Source organism: Calonectris borealis, chromosome 3, assembly GCF_964195595.1.
Source record: "Calonectris borealis chromosome 3, bCalBor7.hap1.2, whole genome shotgun sequence".
NCBI classification, from domain to species: Eukaryota; Metazoa; Chordata; class Aves; order Procellariiformes; family Procellariidae; genus Calonectris; species Calonectris borealis.
In genome coordinates, this window is record NC_134314.1 from 84,914,634 (window position 1) to 84,940,359 (window position 25,726).

Consider the following 25,726-nt stretch of genomic DNA (forward strand, 5'->3'; position numbering starts at 1 on the left):
TCAGCTATATTTCTATTCTGCTACTAATACCATAGCACACATGATACCATCAAACTCATTTTTGATCCTGGACAAACAAAATAGTCTGGGTCTGCTTTTGAAACATTAAATCTTGGTTCATCATGTGCCTTCACAAATGTAATCCAAGGTTTTCTGCAATCTTAGAATAGAATCATAGAATCATTTAGGTTGGAAAAGACCTTTAAGATCATCAAGTCCACCACTAAACCATGTCCCTAAGCACCACATCTACCAGTCTTCTAAATACCTCCAGGGATGGTGACTCAACCACTTCCCTGGGCAGCCTGTTCCAGAGCTTGAGAACCCTTTTGGTGAAGAAATTTTTCCTAATATCCAATCTAAACTTCCCCTGGCACAACCTGAGGCCATTTCCTCTTGTCCTATCACTTGTTACTTGGGAGAAGAGACCAACACCCACCTTGCTACAATCTCCTGTCAGGTAGTTGTAGAGCATGATAAGGTCTTCCCCCAGCCTCCTTTTCTCCAGACTAAACAGCCCCAGCTCCCTCAGCTGCTCCTCATAAGACTTGTGCTCCAGACCCTTCACCAGCTTTGCTGCCCTTCTCTGGACATGCTCCAGCACCTTAATGTCCTTGTAGCGAGGGGCCCAAACCTGAACACAGGATTCAGGGTGCCGCCTCACCAGTGCTGAGCACAGGGGGACAATCACTTCTGAAGTCCTGCTGACCACACTATTTCTGATACAGGCCAGGATGCTATTGGCTTTCTTGGCCACACTGCTGGCTCATATTCAGCCAGCTGTTGACCAGCACCCCCGGGTCCTTTTCCTCCGGGCAGCTTTCCAGCCACTCTTCCCCAAGCCTGTAGCGTTGCATGGGGTTGTTGTGACCCAAGTGCAGGACCCGGCACTTGGCCTTGTTGAACCTCATACAGTTGGCCTCGGCCCATCGATCCAGCCTGTCCAGGTCCCTCTGCAGAGCCTTCCTACCCTCCAGCAGATCAACACTCCCGCCCAGCTTGGTGTCGTCTGCAAACTTACTGAGGGAGCACTCGATCCCCTCATCCAGATCATTGATAAAGATATTGAACAGAACTGTCCCCAGTACTGAGCCCTGGGGAAATGCCAGAAACTTTTCTTCCAAGAAGCTAAAGCCTGTAATGTATTTTATATTGCCATAAATTGTTTTTGTCCCATATAGCTTGAGTTCCTTTCCCTCTAGTTACCCATTTGCTTTCAACACCTATTTTGCTTTGGTGGTAATGCTCATTAAGCCTTTCTGTGAAAGAACTTAACTCACTAGCCCTGGGGGTTAGTGAGTAAACAGCAGCGATACCCTGGCCATCTGCCAGCCCAGGTGCATGGCTACTGCTGTTATCAAAATGTTCCCAGGCACAGCAGAGTAAGATGATCAGCAGCGCAGCAAGCAGGGAAAGCAAAAAGCAGCCACTAACGAGCGCTAAACTCTAATATACAATAAGGCAAGCAAGCATGGGAGCCTGTCAATTAATAGCTAAACAGCAATAACAGGTATAAATTCAATCTAGCACGTTGTTATCTCAAACCCTTTGAGCCCCACATTGGGCGCCAAAAAGGACTGTCATGGTTTAACCCCAGACAGCAACTAAGCCCCACACAGCCACTCGCTCACTCCCCTCACAGTGGGATGGGGGAGAGAATTGGAAGGGTAAAAGTGAGAAAACTCAGTTTAGCAGGTAAAACAAAAGCTGCCCGCGCAAGCAAAGCAAAACAAGGGATTCATTCACTAGTTCCCATTGGCAGGCAGGTGTTCAACCATCTCCAGGAAAGCAGGGCTCCATTGTGCATAACGGTTACTTGGGAAGACAAACGCCATCACTCCAAAGTCCCCCCCTTGCTTCTTCTTCCCCCAGCTTTATATGCCGAGCATGACGTCATATGGTATGGAATATCCCTTTGCTCAGTTGGGGTCAGCTGTCCCAGCCGTGTCCCCTCCCAACTCCTTGTGCACCCCCAGCCTCCTCGCGGGTGGGGTGGGGTGAGGGGCAGAAAAGGCCTTGGCTCTGTGTAAGCACTGCTCAGCAGTAACGAAAACATCCCTGGGTTACCAACTCTGTTCCCAGCACAAATCCAAAACACAGCCCCCATAGTAGCTACTATGAAGAAAATTAACTCTACCCCAGCAAAACTGGCACAGGTGGTAATGCTCGTTAAACCTTTCTGTGAAACAACTTAACTCGCTAGCCCTGGGGGAGAGGAGTTAATTTTTGTCTGGGTTAATGAATTATCCCACTCAGCAAGAGCCTGATGAATGTCAGAGCTGGCAGGTGGACACAGGCAAGAGCAGAGCCAAGGAAAGGGTTTGAGAGACTAAGAGAAACCATTTTAGGCTCCTAAGGCTGCCTCATATAATTTCACCTCATTTTACAGCATCTCCTTCACTTTGTTAAGAAAGGCTAAAGAGCGTGGTTAGTTTCCCTGAGCTTCCCTTCTTGCTTTCCAAATAGAATGTACGAGAGATTAAAGTTAAAAATTATTTATTCTGATAGTTTATATAACTTGCATATATAATCTTAAGGTTTTGATTAAAGGTACAGATAAAACAAAGAGTACATTGTTTCATTACTGTATTTTTCTTTAACAATCTTTCTATTCTTGAAGCCAGGGAAACATAATCTGCTACGTGCCTACTTGACTTGATTCTTACCTCACATTAACATCCTTCCTGAATAACTTTTATCATAGCTGAGCACCAGTGTTCACCTTTCCTGCAGCATTTTTTTAGAATTACTTTAGAATGCACCTTTGTGAGGTGTGGCTAGGAGTAATCCATGCTTCATTAATTCACTTCCATTCAAGCATATTATCTGCAAAATTTATAGTAAAGATGCAGGTTAAACCACATGAATCCCGATAGTGTTCCTCACCTGTGTGCCCTATGGAACAAAGAAGTTCTCACTTAACTCATTGAAAAGGCATTTACTGAGCATCTCGGTTTACTACAGCATAGAGAACCATGGGAGATACCCCAAGAAGGCCTAACATGACACTTCAGGGAAAGCACTGCAAAACCTGACATGAATTTGTGTGAAAGACTAACTCTGATGTGAAGGGAAATCGTAGATAATTTTCTGCTTTTAAACTCCAAAACAATCCATAAAAATACTCTCTACTCTGCCGGTATATAAATTATATGCTATCAGTAAGCAGTTGCATCTTTTTTTGATTATTTTCACTCTCTTCATAATGGTTCAGTTGTTATTTCTGGAGCATATGGTATAAGTTACTTAACCACTCAGTAAAGTAATTACTGAAGTCTGTAAAAGGAAAAATGGCAAACACATACATTTTTGGTTATGCTTTTTTGAAATACACATAAAACCTGGCCTCTTCTCTTGCTGTAATCTAGTATATGTTATTCTGCCGTGAACTTCTTTTAGCTGAGGGACGCATAACAACTTTTCACCAACTTAAGTTATAAAAATCAGGCTGACACCAAGGCCATGTGAACAAATTAAAAGAAAAAAAAACAGAAGTGTTAGCAAGAAAAAAACTACAAAGTTCTTTAGAAATAGAATTTCATATAAGTGCAGAGTTAGTACATGACACATGGAACTAACTCCTACAGTTTTTCTGTGGCTTCAGCTGAAGAACCTGTTGCTACTTACACTCTCTTCATTTTGGGGCTGAGATGGGGTGTACAGGTCAAAGTAAAAACCATATGCAGGAATTGTCATTGCTATTCCCAGAAATGTAAAAACTGCTATAAACGTAATCTCTTATATTTTACACCAACCAAATGAATGTTCAATAAATTCTGAAGTTAAATCCTTTTTCACTTAGGTGCTTATAAAATGCAGAAGTTGCAATTCTAGGTGAAGAGGTGAAAATGTTAAATTGGTCTCATTGTTTTATTGGCATTGGGACTGCCCTGTTTCTTGTCAGATACATTGGATCAATTACAGCTATTTGTTGATTACAGTGCTAAAACAGAAGAAACAAGAGATGTAAAGAAATAGAAAGAATAAACAGTAAGTTATGCTATTCTCATTATCATTTTAGAAATACTAAATACATAAATTCAACAACATGCATGTAGATTCTGAGAATGGCTGAATTACCTATCAGACGTGCTGCTGGGGTCAGAAAGATAGTGAAAAGTATTTTCTTGTTTTCAACACCTTTCCTGACATGCAGTCAAACAAAGTGGAGCATGCTCTCAGGTTTGTACTCACGAACAGTGAATGAGTCAGCAAAGGAGAGCAAGAGGGCTTACTACCATTGTTTCTGCTGTCCTACCACTATCTGTGTAGCTTCAGCATCATTCAAAACTGGAACAGATCGTTCGAAGGGTGCCCTCTGCGGGAGGTGAATGGGCTCGGGAACCCAGACGAGACAGCAACACCACCAAAGATGTGGAAGAAGGACTAGGGTATCTATTTTTTTCCAAAGACATTAGCTGGCCAAAGAAAACACATTACTTTTGGCAAAGAAGACTCTAAGGTAAAGGCACAGAGATCTTCACCGGAATGCCCCTTTGGGGAGCAGCTGCTTTATGCCAAACAGGAAAGCACGCCCTCAAAGCCTGTTGCTTGAAGATGCAAGCCATCAGCATGCCAAAGAATATACGTATTATCCAGATTACCTTGATTGGAATATACTAGCATTACCAAAAACTTGTACTTGATTTCTGTAATCAATATCACAGAATCAGAGCAAAGAGTACTAATATGCTGCCTGCCAAAAGAGTGTACAGAATTATGTAATGTAATAGAAGCAGAGGCACAGCAGTGAAATAGCTTCTTGATTACTTACTATTGTGATTGTTTCAGCCTTTGTGGTCCCAAAATTCAAATGATACTGTTTGAATTAAGTTGTTATGAGATTTTGAAATATGAAGGACATCAGAGATGAACAAATGTGGAAAATGTCAACTAGGATACTTTGATTTTATAACCACAGAACGGTGTGAAAGCTATTAGATCTTGCCATACCTGTCTCTGTGGAACTGAAGAGCTCTTACTAAGTTTCTGTTCCCCAGCAATTGCTACTTAAAGAATACAGTCAAGTCTTTCAGTTTTTGCCGTTAATCTATACACACTGGACACTTCGATTCTTTTTTTTTATAAGCTGTGTTCTCTAATTGTTACGGCTGTTCTCTGGATCCTCTTCCAGTTAATTGATATTTTTCTCAAATAGTGGATATTGAAATAAATGCAGCAACAAAAGTAGCAGTACCACATACTGAGGTAATACAACTTTTCTGTTCTGTATGCTTGTTTATGTAAAACCAAGCAGCACACTAGTTCCCCTGGACAGATGTTGCACGAGGGGAACTTGCTGCCGCTTGCTGAGACGCCCACGTTCTCCTCAGTCGCTGTCTCCCAGGAGAAGGCCCCAGCCTTTAAATGTGGCCTTTCTGCCTTTGTTCAACGCACAACTTGCATTATGGCAGAAAATGCTTGCTCCTAAACGTGCTAAGCCAGTCGGATCCACCGACGTTAGTTGAATCGAACAAACCAGTGGTTCGATCCCAAAGAGGCCCAGCCAGCACAGCCTGACAAGATCGGGTCCCGTGAACCCGTGCTGCTGGATGCTGAATCCATTGCTTGCTTTTAATTATTAATCAGCCACGTGCTGAATCAGTTATAACAATATCTTGCTCGATATCAGACTGACAGCTATACGGCTGCTTTAACACGCTAACACGGCAGCAGTTTCCTGGGGAAACTTCCCCACCTCCTTATAAGCCCGCCGCAAATCCGTGGCTACTCCCAGGCCGGCCGAGGTCCCCTGGCCCCAGCGCCCGCACCGGGCAGGCGGAATCCCCTCAGTGGGGGCCGGGAACGACCGGGACACCCCCCGGCCCCGACAGGCGAGCTCCCACCGGACCGCCTCTCCCCCCAGCCCCGCCCCGGGCGGCCTTGAGGCTGGGCGCCGCGCCTCGGGCCCCGCTCGCCCAATCAGAGCGCCCGCTTCTCGCCCCACGGCATACTGGGAGGTGTAGTCCAGGGACGGCAAGCCGGCGCGGCGTGGCCGCCTCGGCGAACTGCACTACCCAGAAAGCCCTACGGCGGCGACGCCCTACGTCGATTGCTCGTGAAGGCGGTGACTTGAGCGGGGTCGAAGATGGGGGTAGGCCAATAGCGGCCAAGCTAGGGCGGCACTGGGAGCTTGGGGCCAATGGGAACGCGTCGATAGGCCAGACGGGGCGGGGTGACAGCTGTCAGTCCGCGCAGGGCGGAAGAGGTGCTGGTGGGGCAGGCTGTGCTTGGAGCTGTTGGTGGCGCGAGTGCGAAGAGGGCGAGCCGGCGTGTGGGCCCGGCCCGGGGCTGCTCCCCCCGCCCGGTGCGTTAGCTGCCCTCCGCCTGCGGCTGCTTCGCCCCCGGCCAGGAGGCGGTGGCTGACTTTAGTAGCTGTACCTGCCGCGCGCGCTGCCGGCCCGAGCCTTGTGGAGTAACGGTCTCTCGCGGGGCGGGGGCGGGGGGCGGCTGCCTGGACTCTCCTGGTAGTGCCGTGACCCAGGCGGGCGGGGGGGCCCGCCGTGATCCCCGCTGCTGGGAGGGCAGAGGGCGGTTTGCGGTCTGTGGCTTGAAAGCACCGCCAAAGGAGGCTGCTCCGTAGTGGGGGTTGCTCCCGCAGCGGCAGTGGGGGTGCTGGGGGCACGGGAGAGCTGGGAGGGCAAAGCTCAGCTGCGGGGGTCCAGCGTGCTGCTAGGCAGTAAAAAAGCAAGTCGAGGTAGGGGGCTTATGAGAGCGGTGACTTGTGTGTGTTAAGGGTATCGCTTCTGTCTCTGCAGGTCTGCGGGTAGCTCAGACTTCAGTTTTCCCAGGATGACTGCCTGGGCGCCTTCTGATGCACTGGGTCGAAGAGTCTTGTGTGGCACGCAGTATGCAACTGTGCGCTATGTTGGCAGCGTTCCTCCTACAGCAGGTGAACATCACATTAGTAAATAACCTTCACGTTTAATGGTTGTTTTCAAAATTCTAATTATGTTCCTCTTAATTGAAAAAAAATTTTCAAGTAGAGTGTGGCAATTTACAAATCGTTTTTTTCTCATTGTTCTTGTGTAAATATGTCAACTTCTAATCTAGATAAGTTGTTGGGTTTTTTTAGAAGTCAGAGTTTTCAAAAGGAGTGTAAGAAGTACTTTTGGTTGAAATTGGTTATGTTTTTTCTTACAGCGGAAAGATCTTAGTGCCTTCCTTTTTCCATTAGTTTTCACAAACAGTCTGTTCCCTGATCTCTGTGTACTGGCATAGTCTAGGAAGGAGAGAGACAGGCAGCAGCAGCAGATCAACAGGCTAGGCACTCCTTTGATAACATATTCAAATTCATGGGGACAAATAAAACTCAGCCCAGCTTGCTGAAAGGTCTGACCAGTCTGATTGTGAGAGCACTATATGTCATCTTTGAAAAGTTGTGGTGACAGGATGAGGAGACTGCTGTTGCTTAGAAGGAGACTAGCCTTGCATACAGTTCTAGAAGAGGCAAGGATGACCAGGGAACCGTAGACTCATCAGCCTCACTTCAGTTCCTGGAAAGATCATGTAGCATGTGCCCTTGGAGTCCATTTCCAAGCCTATGAAGGACAAGATGGTGGTTTGGAATACTTGATACTTGTAAAGAAGAACAAGTTGTGCTTGGCAAACCTAATTACCTTCTGTGATGATATGACAGGGAATGTGGACAAAGGGAGAATGGGGGATGTGATATTCCTTGACTTTAGTGTCATTTAATAGTGTCTCTATAAAGAATCTTATTTGGAAGCTGGCGAAATATAAGCTAGATGAATGGACTGTTAGTGCGTTGAAAGCCCACAGGTCTGTCAAGTGGAAAAGTGGTAATGAATGACTTGATACCTGGTAATGCATGAGTACTACAGAAATAAATGCTGGGTTCTGTGTTGTTTAAGTGTCTCAGATAATGAACAGAGTTCAGCGTCAACTGGCTGATGTGACAAAAGACAGAATTGCAATCCAGAGCAAGCTTTACGAACTTTAGGTTTGGGCCTAAGAGATTCAAGAAGGATAAATTTATAAATTTCCACATGTAGTGTGAAATAAACCCATGTATCAGTACAGACCGGGAAGCATTAGCAGCCCACAGGGTCTATTGTAAGGGACTTGGCAGTTAAGGTGGATACTGTCATGAGTATGAGCCAACAGTGAGCTCTTGTCACAAGCACGAGATATGTTGTACTGGGTTACCTTAGAACGATGAACTCGGCCAATCAAAGGAAGCTGTTATCCCCCTCCCGGGGCAGGGGTTCTTGATAAGGTTGCGCTTGGAATAATGTATCTGGTTTGGGACCATCCCAGTTCAAGAGGGATGCGGATAAACTTGAGAGGATCCAGTGGAGGGCTGCCAGGGTGATCAAGGGCATAGACTACGTACGTGTGGCACGTACAATTGTGAAGAGAGGTTGACGGATCTGGGCTTGGTCAGTGTGATGAAGAGAAGATTAAGTGGCATCTAATAGCTGCCTGCAGCTGTTTGACAGATGGTTACAAAGATGACACAGGCAAATTCTTCTTATTAGTATTAGATTATATAATAAGGGACAATGGCCACATATTGCATCTGGAAAGGTTCAAATTGGACAGCAGGAAAATCTTTTTCGCTACAGAAGTAATGCAGCACTGCAATAGGCTGCCCAGATAAGTTGGAATCTTTCTCTCCTTGGAGATTTTCAAGATCTGGCTGAGTAAAGACTTACCTGGCTGACCTGTTTTAATGCTGGTGATAATCTCCTGCTTGAGAGAGAAGGTTAGGCTAGATGAAGTTCAGAGGTTCCTTCCAACCATGATTCCTATGGCTATGATGCCATAAATTTGAAAATGTATCTACCATATTTTTCAGGAATTTGGCTTGGCGTGGAATGGGATGATCCTCAGAGAGGAAAGCATGATGGTACCTATGAAGGAACACAGTATTTTAAGTGCAGGTGAGTTGATTCACAGTGTTGGCATGTCATGTGTATTGACAAGATGGTCATGGGAAAATGCCCTTTTGCAATTTTTAGGGCAAACCCTTTTGTTATCAGTTGGCTGCTATTAAAAAGATAATAAATCTGAATGCTGTGACTAGCTATGCCATAAAGGCTGTTGCATTGTTACTAATCCAGTTACAGGTATTAGAATATGGTAAATACTTAGAAAATACAAGTCATGTTTTCAGAGTTATGTAATAAAATGTGACTTTTGGATGTTATTAATATTACCTTTAGTAGGTTTAGACCTTGTACTTTAGGCTTCCTTGGGTAATTCTGAAGTGAAATTTTGGTCTGTATTAACTGTCTCAAATATAGTTTAGATTTGGACTTCAGATGACTTGCATGTATCTTGTTAAGGGAAAATACCAAGTTCCTGATAAGGATTTGGATTATATTTGTATCCCTGAGGAATTGTTAAATACGTTCGCTTGCATTTAATACGTGCAAAACACAGTGTAACTGTGTGGGGTTTTTTAAGTATATACATGCATTACATTTAAGTTTAAAGACTCGAGTGCTTAACATGTTTGAAATTGGGGAATACAGGACTCTAGCGTTGATGGTAACAGCAGCAAGCTGTTGATTTCCATGTCAGAGGACACTGCAGCAGCTAAAAGTCTATGAGTTGAAAAAATAACTGGACGAGTTCATAGAAGAAGAGTCATCAACGGCTCTTAAATACTAAGGGCTGCTAGCTCAGTAAGTTCCTGAGCACTGAAGTGGTGAAGGATGAGAGAATATTCTGTGGCTATATCATTAAAATACTTGCCCTGTTGTCGTATTTTTCCCAACCGTTTTCTATTGGCAGCTTTTGGAGAAAGGATGTGGCGTTACATGGATGTTTGTTTTGACCACTGGATCACAGCCAGTCTTATCTTAATAAGATGAAATGGAGAGATTTCTAGGTCTTTGTCCACCTCCTACTTTCCAAGGCTGGTAATAACTGTAAAAGGGTGGTTTGATTACAGTTTGTTCCTAACTGTTGAAGTGCTCGTTCAAGTGAAGTGAATCTAATATAAATCAACCTGTGACAATGAGCACTCAGAATTAATAGAAAGCTTTTGAAAATATGAAAGAAAGTGTCAAACCAAGAAAAGAAATTAAAAGTTGTCTGTGGTCTTGCTTTTGGATGTGTCTTTGCTTTGCTTTGTTGGAAAATGTAAGACGACTTTTCTCTGAAATTAATTCCTCATATTAATTATCTTGAAAAAGTTAAAGCCATCGATGAAAGGATGAGCAAATCATCCTTTTTTTCTACTTGCATGTAAGTGAATGTCATAAGAATAGCTGGATGAAGTCAGTCCAAAGATTTGTCTTGCTTAGTTTTCTGCTTCTGACATTGGCTAATAGCAGATGACTGAAGAAGTGTGAAAGAACAAGAAAAGTACATAGTGACAGTTTTCCAGAGTCTCAGTAGCTTTGGCTAGTCATAGCTCAAAGATTTTTCCAGAGCCAGAGGTGGTGTATTTGTACGTGCACTTTGTTTTGCTCTCAATGGATGATGCAACAGAGAAAATTTGTTACGAGAATTTCCTCCAAAAGAATAATTAAAAGCATGTAGTAACAGTGCATGCATTTGCTAACCTTTGAGCATGTGTTTTCAGCTTGTGAAATTTTGATAATTTCCATTTTTATAAGTAGATGAGTCTTGTCACTTTCTCCTATCTGAATATAGGAACATGATGTGGAAGGGACTTAGAACTGTTGCTGTAAAATGTCACATAGAAGGAAAAAAAAAAAAAGATTAAAATTATTATTGTGGGAAAAGTACGTCTAGTTTTTTATCTGCCAAAAGATCTTCTGGGGACAAATGGAATTCCCTGAGGTAGCAAAGGAGGCTGCTGTATTTGTATTGAGACCTGGCAGCAGTTCAGGGCTTGTTAGAGAATATACTTCATTATCAGTTCAGATCAAAGTTGTTCTCAAGCCAGCAAGTAGAGCCGTTTGGTCTCAGACTGAATCAGCAGAATAATTTATCTATTAAATAATTCAAAATTAAAAAATAGCTATTTTGAAATCCTTTCTGGGAATACTCTCTCTTACCTGTAGCCAAACAGGCATCGACAGGGAAGGGTAGATTACGTTCAGTAGCGCAAATCAGAATTTTTAGTCTGTATCTTCTTAACTTCTACATTTGTGTAAGGTGGAAGCCCTAGAGACATCATTATCAGAATATGAGATGATAAAACAAAATCTATTCTTTAAAAAAATAATTTAAAAAAAAAAATCCCCCACCTGTGAAAGCTGGATATTTTTTCCCTTGTATCTAATAATAATAATAAAGCAAGGCTTAAGGAGGATAAGCACACTTAATGCAAGGAAAAAAATTAAACATTGCTGGATTTTTCTTAGCTAAAGAATTGGAAATTGTGGTCTTAGAGCAACCATGTCTTTTGAATGTATGTATTAGCAAAAGTTGCTTCTTAAATGCTTTGAATTTAATTGAAGCACTTTCCAAGTTGAAGCTAGTTATATTCTGCTGTAGGAGAAATAATAAAAGTAATTGGCTGGCCATTCTGAATCTCCCTGGACAGAAGAAGCAATCGAACATGTTGTGGATATTTTTCAGAAACTTGAGTGCTTTACATTTGTGTGTGTATAATATTTATATACATGTGTATAGACTCTTGCTTTTCTAGCAAGCATTAGTGTGCTCCCAGGAGATGAGATATCAGATAGTGATCTCAATTCTTGTTGTAAGAATCAACTTTTTGAGTGAAGCTGCACATACCCATAACAAATTTAAATGTAGTGATCTTTAAGCATGTTGATCTTACAATACTTGTTCTTTGTACTTTGCTTTGTTCTAATCAGAGAAAGTCCTTCTAGAGCCTAAGAGAATAAATAATAGTTCTAGAAGTCAACCATAACTCACAGACATAACTTTCTGTGTGCAGACTGGTTTGTAGTTCATGTACCAATTGTGAAGATGTAGGCAAACTTAAGTAAAAAACAAACTTAAGTTTATCAAAAAGATACTATAAAAATAAAAAACCCCACAACCTAAAATGTCAGCTCTTTACTACTACTGTTTGGGGGGGTGAAAATTATGATTCTTTATATAATGTATACACATATATAAAAATAAATAAAATTTCTATTTTTTTTTTTCCCCCAAAAATCTTATTGGTAGTATACTTTGCTTACAAGCCTACTTTGCTCACTCCCTGAATTCTGATAAGCAGAAGCAGCTGATGGAGTAGCTTGTACTATAAACAAATGCAATGAAAGGAGATTTTAAAATTCTTTTTAAGGTAATTTTGAAAATAATTTAATATTTTCATATTCAATTTTAATATTAAAAAAAAAATCTTTCCGAGTGACATTTCAAAATGAGGTTATAAGAGGAAAATAAACTGAATTTGGGATTCTCATTACCAGAGGATCTTCTTTGTAGTCCTTATTTGGGTAAATCAGTAAGTCTGCTTACAGCTATATGTGGTCTTTGTATTAAGTTTTTTGGAAATATGACCTAAGCTTTTATGTTTCATGGCAGTACGTTTATCTGGGTCATATATTATGTGCTAATTAAACTTCTTAAGAATATGAGAACCAAAGAACGAAACAGCCGTACTTCAAAATATGCTGACATCATGAGCATGTTCATCAACCCTGGATTAGCTGGAAATGGCAATGCATACTCCAGTGGCATTTTTGTGATTTTTTTTTTTTTCCTGATAATAAAGTCTTGTTTCCTAATAACTGAGGAAGCTATTATTTTAGCTCTCTGTTGCAGTAGTGTATCATGTAATTCAAATAAGCTGTGTTCTACAGTCCTTCATGAGAGAGGAGGAGTAATCAAGCGTTAAAATAGTGTTAAAACTTATATACAGCTTTTGAAACATGAGTATGCTTTCAAATAAGTTCTTGTTGCACAGACCCATTCACACAGTTATATGCATGTGCTCCCCTGGGAGATGTGGGTTACAAGCACGCGCACCTCCCCTGGGAACACGAGTGCCTTAGCTCTACACGCCTCCTGCGGGAGACGTGGGTGCTCCAGCTTCTGTGTCCCTGTGCTGCTTCCTGTAGTCTGTTAACGTGCATGCTGGTAGAAAGCACCTCTGAGGTCACACGTGCCCACTGAGATGTGGGGCGTATATGTTGCTCTCCATGATGTCTGTCCTCTCTGGGCACAAGCTCACCGCGGCATCTGACCAGGAGGCAGCTCTGTCTGGCCTAGGCAGAGATGTGCTGCTGGTGGGGTGTCTTTTGATGGCATCAAACCAGGTTTTGACTGCTGCTCTGGTACCCTCTTCTTTCTCCTTACAGTTACAGATGTTCAAGCTTCTTTTACGCTTTCCCTCAAGTGGAGTCCTCCCTGCCCTGTTTAATCTGGCAGAAGGGTCATCTTCCTCCTCAGCCCTCCTCGCAGTCAGTTTTGGGTATTGCAGTCACACATAGTGTTTACACTGGCATTGCTATTTTAGCAGCTGTTTTTATCCTTGCCATTGTGCAGGGGGAGATGTGTGGATTCCCCAGCAGTAGATGACATACTTCCCTGCTTACCTCACAAGATGGGAATAACATTTGGCTGTATCACACATTTAGAGTACTTTGAGTCATAAACGTTCCCCCCTGCTAAAGAATGTTTTGTTCTTCCCAGATCACTTTGCAGAGGAATCTTGATATTTCAGCAGATACTGTTAGTAGAAGTATTGACCATATTAAATTGTAATCTGTTTCCCCAGGTTTGACAGAGAAACAGAGGGAAGTACAGTAAAGCTTGTTTCTGTGATGTTTGCCTGGCAGAATTGCAATTGCTTCTCAGATCTTTGTGGCCTTTTTTCCCCCTTTGTGTTACTAAGTTTTCTTCTGGTGGGAACTTTGACTTTTGTGTATTTGTGTAGTCCTGAAATGCCAATTTATCCTGGCAAAGGCGTTACATGTTTTCAGTTTTTCCTTCTTCAGTGAGTTTTATAAGTGGCTCATGGACATGTTTTTAAATTTACAGACAGCAGTTTTGACCAATCAGATGTTACTGTTTGCAGGAAATTTATGTTCCTGCCCAAAAGAAGATCTGTTTATATTAAATTAGACACTCTCTCCTTCAAGAATGACACATTCACCTCCAGGAATACCTACTTAGAGCACAAACAAACTCTTCAAATACAGGAAGATGTCAGTATCATTTTAGAGTCTACGAAGAAAAAGCAGTTGCCATTTAGGAAGGGGAGAATGTGTTCCCAAGATTCCTTTTAGCCTCAGAAGGTCTCGGTTAGGAAGTTTTGATTGTTTCACTGTGTGTCACTGCACCCATCAGAGAATTCTGCTCTCTGCTGTCAATAGAACAGTGTGGAAACAAAACTGTTGTCCCTAACCACTATTCAAACATGTCCTGTGCACCAGCAGAACCTTAAGATAGCATCTGGAACTGCAGATGTCTGTCTGTCTTTCCTTGTTTTGTGAAAGCTCAGACTCAGCTTTCATGGCTGTTTGACTAAGGTAAACTTGCAAGAACGTCAAGTTCTTGCTGATGTTCGCAAAGCTTCTGCTGTGCAGTCAGGAATTTGATACACCATAGCAAATTAGTGTTAGGTGTCACTTAAAAGCATTGTTTGATGCCACGGCTGCCACGGACTGTTGTAAAACTTGAAGGGATTTCTTTACTGCAGTGTGTAGATTCTTCTAAAAGAAGTCTGGTTTGTTGAGCACCTTCCCCTATAAGGAAGAGATTTGTTCAGAGCGTATCTAGAAAAGACATGCATGAATTCAACCGGCTATATTTTATGACACCTTATGAGCTTTGTAGTGTGTGTGCCCCAGTCATGATGATAATTGCCTTGAGATAATCATTGCAAACAGCCAGTACTGGGCAAAGAAGCCCTTCCATCCACCTTTACTATCTAGGCTGATAAAGCTGAGATCTCTCTCCTTGGCTCAGAAGCTTGCTCCTGCAGTCAGACAGCTGAAGTGTGTAACTGTTGGCAGAACTCAGTTCAGGTACTACTGCATTATTCTTCACGTTCTGCGAACTGTATGTGTGTGACATTTCTCTAGCCTATGAAGAGCCATCATGTACCTGTAATGATGAGCAGTGCCACCACTTTGTTTTACATTAGCAAAGAAGAATGATGCCAAATTTCCTCTTTATTCAGTGAAATGGTTAACCAGTGGAAACTGATAGCTAATCTAAATTTTAGTGAATATCTTTCAAGGCCCTAGGCATGCTAGCTAGTATTGCTTCAGGCTACTGAATTATGAATAGGAAGTGTCCTACAAGCTGATTTCTGAGATTGGGGTCAACCTCTCTATTTTAAAAGGCAGTAAGAAGTGTCAGTATTAACCAGTGCCAGCTGGTTGTCAGAGCCCCACTTGGGCACATTCCAGATTTTCTGCTTAAGGAAATTGGGGCCTATCTTCTACCACTTCATTTCTGCACCGTGCATTGTCCTGGCTGCAGGACATTTTACACACATGGGAGCAAAATCCCTGTTCTCAGACTTTTGAATGTTCATCTTAAGTCAGGTTGATCAGTAGTCTGCAGGTTCTTCAATCTCATGATAGGCATGCTGGATGACTCTTTGGATTAGGATTTATCTGTTTAGTTCCCAGTTACGGAGACTGATTGCTAATACGTGTGCTTTTTCATGAGTCCAGGTGCTGTACGTTAGTTGTTCGATAGTACATATGGCTTGTACAGTTCATTTTCCCCAGTGTGAAAGTTAATACAAGCAGTGTATTTTAGGGAAAACGAGTTACAGGTAAGTGACCTCTCTCCTTGAACACACAATCATTTTGCCTGAAAATAGGTTCCTATTGCAGTCTCCTTTTCTGTCCTTCTCTGTGACAGTTCTTGAAAAAGTAGATCAAATTAATAGAATGGAACTGAAAAAGAAACTTAGGCTATGGAATGGATTTGAGTATACATTAGATAAGATAGCATGCATAGTGCTTAGAAGTGATAGGAACAGGAGAGAGAAACCCTATGATCAAAACAAAAAACAGAAGGGTCTTGAGAGAGAAATGCACCATACTTTTCCTGTAGCTTCAAATGACAAGAGGCAAGGTAGCTAGTTTCCCTTGCATTTTTTCCTAGGGATAGAACAGGCTCCTGCAAAGACAATGAGGAAGGAGATGCCAATAGAAATGGTGACCTGAGAGGCCAGAAATGGGCTTAGGAACGGGTATGGTGGTGGAGAGACCCAAAGGGCTTGGCTACGACAGGGATAAATGGCGTGACAGGAGGGATGCAGATGTGGGCGTCTAGATTAGCTCTGGTGAGAGGGTTGGGGAGAGCAGAGGAAGAAAAGTAGCAAAACTCTTGAGTGCAGAGGGATGGCAATGACAAAATGGGGAGAATCAAGGTGACAGGAAGAAGGACAGGAGATATCAGAATAAAAATACAGCAGGACCTAGGGTGAATTACAGATAGACAAGAGTACAAGTTTTCTTTCCAGAGCTCCAAGTAGAATCCTGCACTATCTGCCATTTGTGAAGCTGTTTGACTTAATTAAATGCAAAAGTGGTATACTTCACAGGTAAGAGATGTCATGGTTAAGATGGTGAAAATGTCATTTACTGTTTTAAGAAGTGGTGTTAAGAAAGAGTCACATAATCTTTACCTTTGAGGAAGTTTAACATTTAAACTAGCCAAATGTTTGCAAGCTGTGAAGACTTCAAAGGAACGGAAGGAAAAACTTAAGAGAAGGTTACTGGATTAAAAATGTAGAGAATTGAAAATGTTTATTGAACATGAAAGTACACACTGGACTTACATTCTGTAAGAGTATGCCTTTCTGCTTGTTTTGTAATCATTGGGCTCTAAACTTGGTCACTACAAAACTAGACTGAAAATATTTTTAAAGTAAATAATATCTAGTTTCTACCCAGATCCTTCTTTAGAATATGAGTGAACTTAAATAAGTATTGGAAATGTTAATGAATAAAACTGGCACAGGCAATTTCCAGTACTGATTTTTCAATAAAAACGTGCATATATCGTGCCCAAGCTATTCCATCTACTTGTAATAGGTCCATAGGATTCAGGGTCTCTAGTTACTGTTTTTCTGAGAGAATTTTGAACTCTGTAGCATTGGTGGTTTATATTATGGTTTGCTAATTAGCCACGTGACATTTACATGCTGTTTTGAAAAGAGGAGTTTTATTTTCATAAGTAATTTCTTCCTTCTGGGTACTTTCCAACCAAAGTCTGTACTCTTCTCAGCTGGAAGGCAGACAGATAATCATAACTACCAATTTTCTTCCTGCTGTTTTCTGGCTGATCCTCCTATCAAATCCTCCATCTGCTCTGTGATACCATTCTCACAACTTGTCTTCTTCCTAGATACTGTGTTTCCTTGCTAACTTTGATAGAAATTGTCAAAGCAATTGCATGGCAAGAAATTGTCATGCAATAAAGTTTTTTCAGTGCTCAAGAAAAACTAAGAAACTTGATAGGACTGTGTAGAACATACATTAGCTGGATAATTCTGTTGAATATTCAGTTTTAAAATTGTTACCAAGTTAGTATCAGAATTTTTTAAAATTTGAGTTTGTATAAGAGTTCCAAGTGGTACAGTTTGCATCTTGTGTCATTTGTGTGGATGGAAGGACAACGCTGCATTCTTTTAGAACTTCCAGTTAATTATTCAAGTAAAATAAAATGAGGCAATGACTATTCTGAGTTTTCCTACGGGCCTTAGGCTGTGGTAGAACTCCAGACACATTTGTTGTATGATTACATAACTTTGTGTCTATCCTTAGGCAGAAACTTAATTTTCTGGGAAAACTGAGTTCATGATGAGTCTGGAAACAACAGAGCAATTATTTCTAATAATGGCACTGACATTGTAATTTTGATGTGTAAGTACATTTGGAGATCTGGTGCTTCAGTTCTCGTGGCATCTCACAATGTGAACTTGTTGGGTCAAATACTATCAAAGATACTTTGCAAGTCTTACCTGGTCTCACTGAGTGGGAACAGTGATATCTAAAATTAGCCAGTAGAATTGCCTTTTGACTGCTTTGGTTCCCAGTATTTTAAAAAAGTAATCATTAGTACTTTTGAGATTAGTCATTCTTATGATAACTTTTCATATTTCACCTTTTCCTGGCTGCCCTGCTCTAGGCATCCTAGAGGAGGATCGTTTATCCGGCCAAACAAGGCAAATTTTGGAGTAGATTTTCTTACTGCAGTAAAGGATCGGTACGGATTGAACAATGAGCAAGACGTTCAACATGGGACAGAGAATACATTAGTATTTGGAAAGAAGCCTGTGGAATTTGTTGGCATGGATTCTATTGCAGAACAACAAAGGCAAGTGTAATATATGAAAATCTAAGATACACTCTTAGCGATTGATTAGTCAAGTAGTAGTTCAACTGTAAGAAAAGGAAGCTGGCTGCCTTCTATATAATATTGTCATATCTCTAAAAGTAAGCCAAACTGCGCTATGGTGGAAGAGACAAGAAATCTTCCTATTGTGGCTTCATAATTCACCTGTTTTACGAGTAGGAACTGGGATTATGTCGTGTTTGAGTGCTCACAATCCTCATTTTGATTTCACAAAGTAGGTGGTGATGATGTTTAGGGAGGAATGAGTGAGATAAATTATCACGATACTGGCAATCATTATACACCTGCATGGTCCTCTTTAAATAAATGTATTTTAGTATTTTCTTAATATTGTACAGTATTATTTCATCTTTGTTTACTCATATCAGTAATGACTTTGTAACTAAGAGAGGGAAGGCAGAAAGTCACTGTACTACTAGTGGAGAAGTCTTTCAGTCAGTTCATGTCATGTTCATTTATCTGGAAGGGTAAGAAAGGAAGTAACTGAATGATGTGTAATAGATTGCAGTTTTAATGACCTCCAACAGCAGAGAGGTACGAGTTCAGTAGGTGGCAGTCTCAGTTGGATGAGGGTTGCTTGAGTTTTTTTGGGGGGTGGAGGTTGTGGTTCAACCAGACCTATTTTGTAGTAGCAATGTAAAGGCAAAAAATAGAGGAGATGTGTCTGTTTGCAAGTAAGAAAGACACTGCAATGTAACAATCTGCACATTGCTAATTCTAAAGGAGACGAAATGCATGTATGAAAAGGGTATTATTTAGTCGTAACAACCAGGTATTTATATAACGTACCTATTTCTGTTTGAAGATTACTTAACAGAATGTTCTTTCTCATTTAGCCAACTGAACCAACTGGTAGATATCTCGGTGCGTGAGTGTGCAGTGAGCCACGCTGGTCAGAAAGAGGAAATCAGCAGAACGTGTGCTAGTATCCTTTTTTGCTATATTACATGATACCACAAAAAAGTACATATTTTAGCATTCCAAGTGTTCACGTCAATGAATTATATTTGTATCCTTTTATTAAAAAGAAGTTTAAAACTGCAGTTTATATTTAGAAGCTTAATGCACTGTTTACAGAGTTAAAAAGTAGATGCCTACAATTTTTGAGAGGGAATGCGAATTGTGGATAAAAATAGAAATATTGTCATAGGTTGCTACTGTGACTGCAATTTCAGAAGGCTCCATCAATGGGGTTTTTTTTTATATTTAACTCTAGTATAGATAACCCCATAAAAATACAAAAGGCACTAGAGGTTTCCAATATATAATAAATAATGTATTCAATATACTGCATGTTGTAGTGATGGTACAGAAATACAAAACAGGTATTATTTGTTCATTTATAAGGACTGGTAAGAGTTCCTGTCAATACAGAAATTAATCCATTTTAGGATTTGTAAAGTTAAGCTCTTTTATAAAACTATAAGCCATTTCCATACCACAAATCAAAATAAAATTTGCTGTAACTGAGCAGCAGTATCTCTTAGTCCAAACCAGTGTAATCTATTTCTGTTTATTTGATTCAAAACCAAATCCTAATTCTAATTTCAAAAAAAGGAAGTTCAGGTTTGAGATAGGTTTCTTTTTCTTAATGTGAAATTTCAGATATCAGGCATATAAATCTATCAAAAAATCTGATATCATCTTGGGAGACAGTAACAGCTATTGCTTCTCAAGTTCAAAATCTGGAAACACTTAATATCAGGTATAAATATTCATATTTGGGTTTCTGTTCCTTTGGGGTAGGGACAAAAAAGAAGAGGCTCTTTTAGTTACGGGGTCAGCTTTCTAAAGGTAACTGCATGCCTCAATACTCATTTTAATGGGAGCTAAGTTTTTTAATACTTTTTTAAAAAATCTTGTCCTTAAACAACTTGTATGTGTGCTATATTTTTCAGACATCCCTTTTCAAGGAAAGACTAGAACCCTAGGAGTTTAGCACCTATGTAAAACTAAATTCTGGAGGAGCGCTTGGGACAGATGGGTGTTGACTGGAGTTTTGTAAAATTAGAAAAATCACAGTTGTCTGAAAAACAGAATACAGATTTCAGCCATTAAACATTTACAGGAATTTAGGCATTTGTCAATGTGTTCTACATAACAGATTTCATCATTTTTACGCAAATTGGCTTGTTGGCCAGGGAGACGGGATTAAAATGCATTATAGATTTTTACAGGGTGCTGTAGACTTTTTTAAGCAGTTAGACTGAAGGTAAAAAAAATTACTCAAGAGTACTTTTATAGAAATGAGGAAACAGGGAGTATAGAAACTTAGGTTTACAGCGTCATAAGATGCCCTTATACATTTCTGTGGCATCTAAGACAATTAATTCTCTTGATTTTAAAGCTTAGTTTGCCCCAAGACAGAACTGACTTAACATGCGTATGCATCCACATTGCATGTGTGCAGTGAGTCTGGCTTGCAGCAAGGAGACCAGCTTCACAGCAGACTTAGCCAAATTTGCTGTGTGCACGTGCAGCAGGTCTGACTCTCTGGATACTTGTGCATGGCACTGGCAAGGTGAGGGGACTCCGCTGGCAGATGGGCCCCTCAGAAGAAGCCAAGACCTTGAGGTGGCACTGCTGCAGGAGTTTGCAGCCTGCCTGTGAAAGCACTAGTTACACATCCTTATCACTTAAAAATCTCGCTTAGCATTTTAGTTAGGTTTAGCAGTAGCTATCTGTTTGCCTTCTGAGTTTGCAAACCTGTTTGGGTTTTTTTTCCATGAGCTTAGAAATTTTTTTCTGCATGGAAAAACTGTAAAGTAAATATATATTCATTGTCTTTTAAAGTCATTCCAAGTGTCTTAAGACTTTATCTCTGCGTTTTATTATTGTTGATATATTCTAACTGCCCAGGCAAGTCTTTATTTAGGAGCCCACTTTTGTTTAAGAATGGTGCTTTACCAACAGTGTCTTGACACCAAACTAAAATATCCATATTGCTTTAACCAAACCTTAAGTATCCCAAGACCCAGCCTATTCCTGTCCTGAAATAATGCTGATAAGAACTGTAGACCATGGTAACAGACCTAGGGGAAAATCTCTTGTACAGTGATGACCTTGGAAAAGGAGGGAGGAAAGCTGCAATTCCATCGAAACAAGAAAGAATTCACAAAATAATTTCAAAATAAAGAACATTTCTAGAACACACCTATACACTGTAACTGGCACATGCCAGAATAATTTTAATACAATGGATTAAAGTTTGTAAATAGGTAGCAGCCTAAACCACTAATTTTGTGAAGTGAATGTTATAGCTATAACTTTAGGTCAAGGTTAATACCTTGACTGCTGACTCTTTAAGCAGAGTTGTTCAGCTGTTTCGGAGGTTGTACTAGTCATTGAAGACAATAGGACTGAAGGCAGAAACCCAAAATACGACTTTTTTTTTTCAGTCTTGGAGATCTGTGTTGACATCAGCAGCTTCCAAAGCCTTCATTGTACAGTACACACAACGTAGCTAAAACAATTGAAAGTGATGCAAGCTAAATTGAAATAAATACCAAGTTAATTTAATAAAAAAGTGACCCCAGTTTTTGTATTTGTTCTTATAGTTAATGTGACAAAAATGTATTTTTTAAATAATTGTAGGTGTTCTATTTTCTTCAATATTAGCACTGAACAGCTGTTTGCAACCTGGGTGCTATTTGTAAATTTAACTTTGCCTGGAGCATATGTCGTGATTTATTATTGTCAGCATGCATGAGAATACAGAGAATTTATTTTAATTTACCTAGAATAATTTTTTCAGTTTTTCATTGTTGAGAAGTGTAGTCTAGACTGAAGGGTTTTCAGAAGTTATTTGTGATAAAATTGGAAAGCAAAATGGGATTGATGTTGGAATCTGATGCTTATGACTACAAACTGAAAAAGTCTGAATTTGTTTTTTATTGTTTGGACCTTCTGTTTACTTTAAAAAAAGAAAGACATTAGCAGGTAAGTCTGTTTCTGAATTTTTTGTGCAAGGAATGTTGGAAGAAGAATAAAAGTGATTAGCCATCCACTAGCTCTCTAAGAGCTTGTTTAAATGGGGAAATTTAACCCCTAAGTATATAAATATAACTACACTGAGAGATTTTTATCATAATATGCAGGTAGATGAGACTTTAGGAAAGAAATAAAAACTTTTGTCTGGCGGTGAGTAATGAAAACTAATTTGAAGACTGCAGATTTGAGAATCTTTTAACTATTTTATAGTGATATTTTGCTATTGAGAGTGGATTTTACATCCTTTTGTTTTACTGGGGTCTGGATAGTCATATAGGCTCTTTATTTTCAATTGACACTAAGGAGTTTAAGCCCAAAATCTGACTTTGTTTCATTTAATATTAATGAAAATCATTCTTTTCATATTCAAAACTTAGGGGAGGAAAAGGGGGGAAGGCGGCCACAGATGAATAAATATGCATTCATGAAGTAGGAAAGTAAATTAGGAAAGAGTATGTTTGAACATAACTAGAAGGATATTTTGTAATATTTTAAAATATGTGACACCTTGGCAGTGACTTTTTAAATTTTTTTGTGTAAATTGTTTTTGTCTTTAATATGTAATTCCAAATTAGTGACTTAAATAAATGCAATTATTCATTATGCTAATAATTATTCTGTTACACAGTGAAAACAAAATGAAATTTCCAACTACATCAACTTCTGTATCTGGTGTATTTTCAAAATTGAAGATTCTGGCACTTAATCAAACTGAGATAACATGGACGGAGGTAATAATCTTTCTTGGTTTTGTTTTTATTTATATTATTAGGTTTCTGAGGCAAGGAAAGCACAATAAACATTATATTATTCTACTGAAATGTAATCATCCTTAGAAAAGGTGCTGTGGCATAACTGTATTAGTTACATAGTAACTAATGTAGTTCCTAAATAATGTAGGAAGTTATATTGGCGCAGGAGTTTAATAAGAAACATTTAACTTCATCTACATTTGTAAATTACCAAGTCAAGATAAAGCAGTTGAAGTATAATATAACTTCATGTCCCAAAGGTTTGTGTGAATGAAAACTTTTTGTTTCCTTGTAGTTACTATAGGTTTATCTGTGTTTTTATGCATGTGATAGAACAAATGCAAATGGAAAGAACGTATGTCATTATGACACAAAGTACTTTTTTTGGCATCACTTTGCATCAGCAGGAGATTGGCTTAGTATCTTTGCACATATTGACAATTCTTGAAATACGTGATGCCTGGTGATATGCAACACAGATATAGCACAGTATAAACAAAGCTCTGACTTGTTTCAGGGACTGAAACATGCAAACATTTAAATGACTCTCCCCTAATATGGTGTCTTATTAAGAATGAAGTCCTGTTGTCAAATATGTTAGCAGTGGGTCTTTTTTCAGAGACGGGGCTTATGAAGCACATCTCAGTAGTGCCACGTTACTTATAATGGCTTGTAAATTCCAGCCAACAGGGCAGATTTTGTATGTACTGCATTGTGAAATTACCTGAATTTTCAGATTTTTGCTGTCAGCCACTATCCAGTAATATCGCACTTAGCAAAACTGGGGTTTGAGTTAAGTAGCAAGAAACTTCTTCATTCTCTTCTCCTGCAGCAGGGCTAGAGGAGGGTCATTGCTATATCTTTGTTTAGTGTCATAGAATCATAGAATCATACAGGTTGGAAAAGACCTCTAAGATCATCGTGTCCAACCGTCAGCCCAACACACCATGCCCACTACACCATGTCCCTAAGGGCCTCATCTACACGTCTTTTAAATACTTCCAGGGATGGTGACTCAACCCCTTCCCTGGGCAGCCTGTTCCAAGGCCTGACCGCTCTTTCAGTAAAGAAATTTTTCCTAATGTCCAATCTAAACCTCCCTTGGCACAACCTGAGGCCATTTCCTCTCGTCCTATCGCTGGTTACTTGGGAGAAGAGACCAACCCCCACCTCACTACAACCTCCTTTCAGGTAGTTGTAGAGCGCGATGAGGTCTCCCCTCAGCCTCCTCTTCTCCAGGCTAAACAGTCCCAGTTCCCTCAGCCGCTCCTCACAAGACTTGTGCTCCAGTCCCTTCACCAGCTTTGTTGCCCTTCTCTGGACACGCTCCAGCACCTCCATGTCCTTCTTGTAGTGAGGGGCCCAAAACTGAACACAGGATTCGAGGTGCGGCCTCACCAGTGCCGAGTACAGGGGCACGATCACCTCCCTGCTCCTGCTGGCCACACTATTTCTGATACAGGCCAGGATGCCATTGGCCTTCTTGGCCACCTGGGCACACTGCCGGCTCATGTTCAGCCGGCTGTCAACCAGCACCCCCAGGTCCTTTTCCTCTGGGCAGCTTTCCAGCCACTCTTCCCCAAGCCTGTAGCGTTGCCTGGGGTTGTTGTGGCCGAAGTGCAGGACCCGGCACTTGGCCTTGTTGAACCTCATACAGTTGGCCTCAGCCCATGGATCCAGCCTGTCCAGGTCCCTCTGCAGAGCCTTCCTGCCCTCCAGCAGATCAACACTCCCGCCCAGCTTGGTGTCGTCTGCAAACTTACTGAGGGAGCACTCGATCCCCTCATCCAGATCGTTGATAAAGATGTTGAACAGGACCGGCCCCAGTACTGAGCCCTGGGGAACACCGCTCGTGACCGGCCGCCAACTGGATTTAACTCCGTTCACCACAGCTCTCTGGGCTCGGCCGTCCGGCCAGTTTTTTACCCAGCGAAGAGTGCACCTGTCTAAGCCGTGAGCCATTCACTGTGCTCTTAAACTATCAGTGGGGTTTATGCTAGGACAGTTGATAGTCCTTCTGTAACAGCAGAGATATGAATGGTGAAGTGAATGGAAGAATTAAGTGGATACAAGCACTTTAAATGTCATCTAGTGCTCATCAGAGTAAATCTGTGCATTGTGGTGTTTAAAATGTTGGCAGCTGCCAGCAGCTCTCCTCCATACCAGGGTGGCCGAAAGGCTGGTCAGAGCCATTGCTTCAGGCAGATTAGAGTACTCTAGGGGTAACTAAGTTTCAGAGAGAAGCCCCAGGTTAGTCAGAGCAGTTTAAAATTATGTAGCTTTTGCATTTGGTTTTGAAACTCTGTGCTAGCTGACGATTCATCATAGGCGGTAGAGGCATTTTTGGTTCAGAAATCTTTTTTATAAAATTGAAATTTGTTTGATTCATTCCCTTATAAGTGGAGAGACATAAGCCTGTCCTTAAAAGTGGTGTTCCAGGGCAGCCAAACAAAAGGGAAAAAATAAAGGGACCTACCTGACATTAATACTCTGTGAACAAACCACTTGAAAATGTTGCTGCTTAAGCTATATGGGGAGTTACTTTGAAAAGTCAACCTTTTAGTAGAAAATAATAATGAATATGATCCAGGCAAAAGAGAAATTCAGTGATTGCGAATGGGAATATAAGCAAAGTCTGAAAATTCTAGAAAGTCTAGAAAACAGTGAACAGCATTTCAAGATAACTTATTGCCATATGTAAGAATATATGGCATGGGGATAGTTTTAAAAAA

General features: G+C 40.7%; 1 protein-coding gene across 8 annotated transcripts in view; it reads left to right on the plus strand.

Annotated features, from left to right (window-relative positions):
* The first annotated feature begins 81 nt into the window (after positions 1-81).
* Positions 82-25,726, plus strand: part of TBCE (tubulin folding cofactor E) — a 36,007-nt gene continuing 10,362 nt past the window's right edge. For 2 of the 8 annotated variants that reach the window (XM_075146473.1, XM_075146474.1), the window contains exons 1-7: positions 6,143-6,307; positions 6,759-6,892; positions 8,822-8,906; positions 18,025-18,213; positions 19,089-19,177; positions 19,858-19,957; positions 22,871-22,973. In XM_075146473.1, the coding sequence (XP_075002574.1) occupies positions 6,793-6,892; positions 8,822-8,906; positions 18,025-18,213; positions 19,089-19,177; positions 19,858-19,957; positions 22,871-22,973 (666 nt within the window). In that variant the 5' untranslated portion in view covers positions 6,143-6,307; positions 6,759-6,792. Of the gene's footprint in view, positions 5,209-6,110; positions 6,308-6,758; positions 6,893-8,821; positions 8,907-18,024; positions 18,214-19,088; positions 19,262-19,857; positions 19,958-22,870; positions 22,974-25,726 lie in introns of those variants that run through there. The other 6 variants (XM_075146472.1, XM_075146476.1, XM_075146471.1 and 3 more) reach the window with 6 other exon arrangements.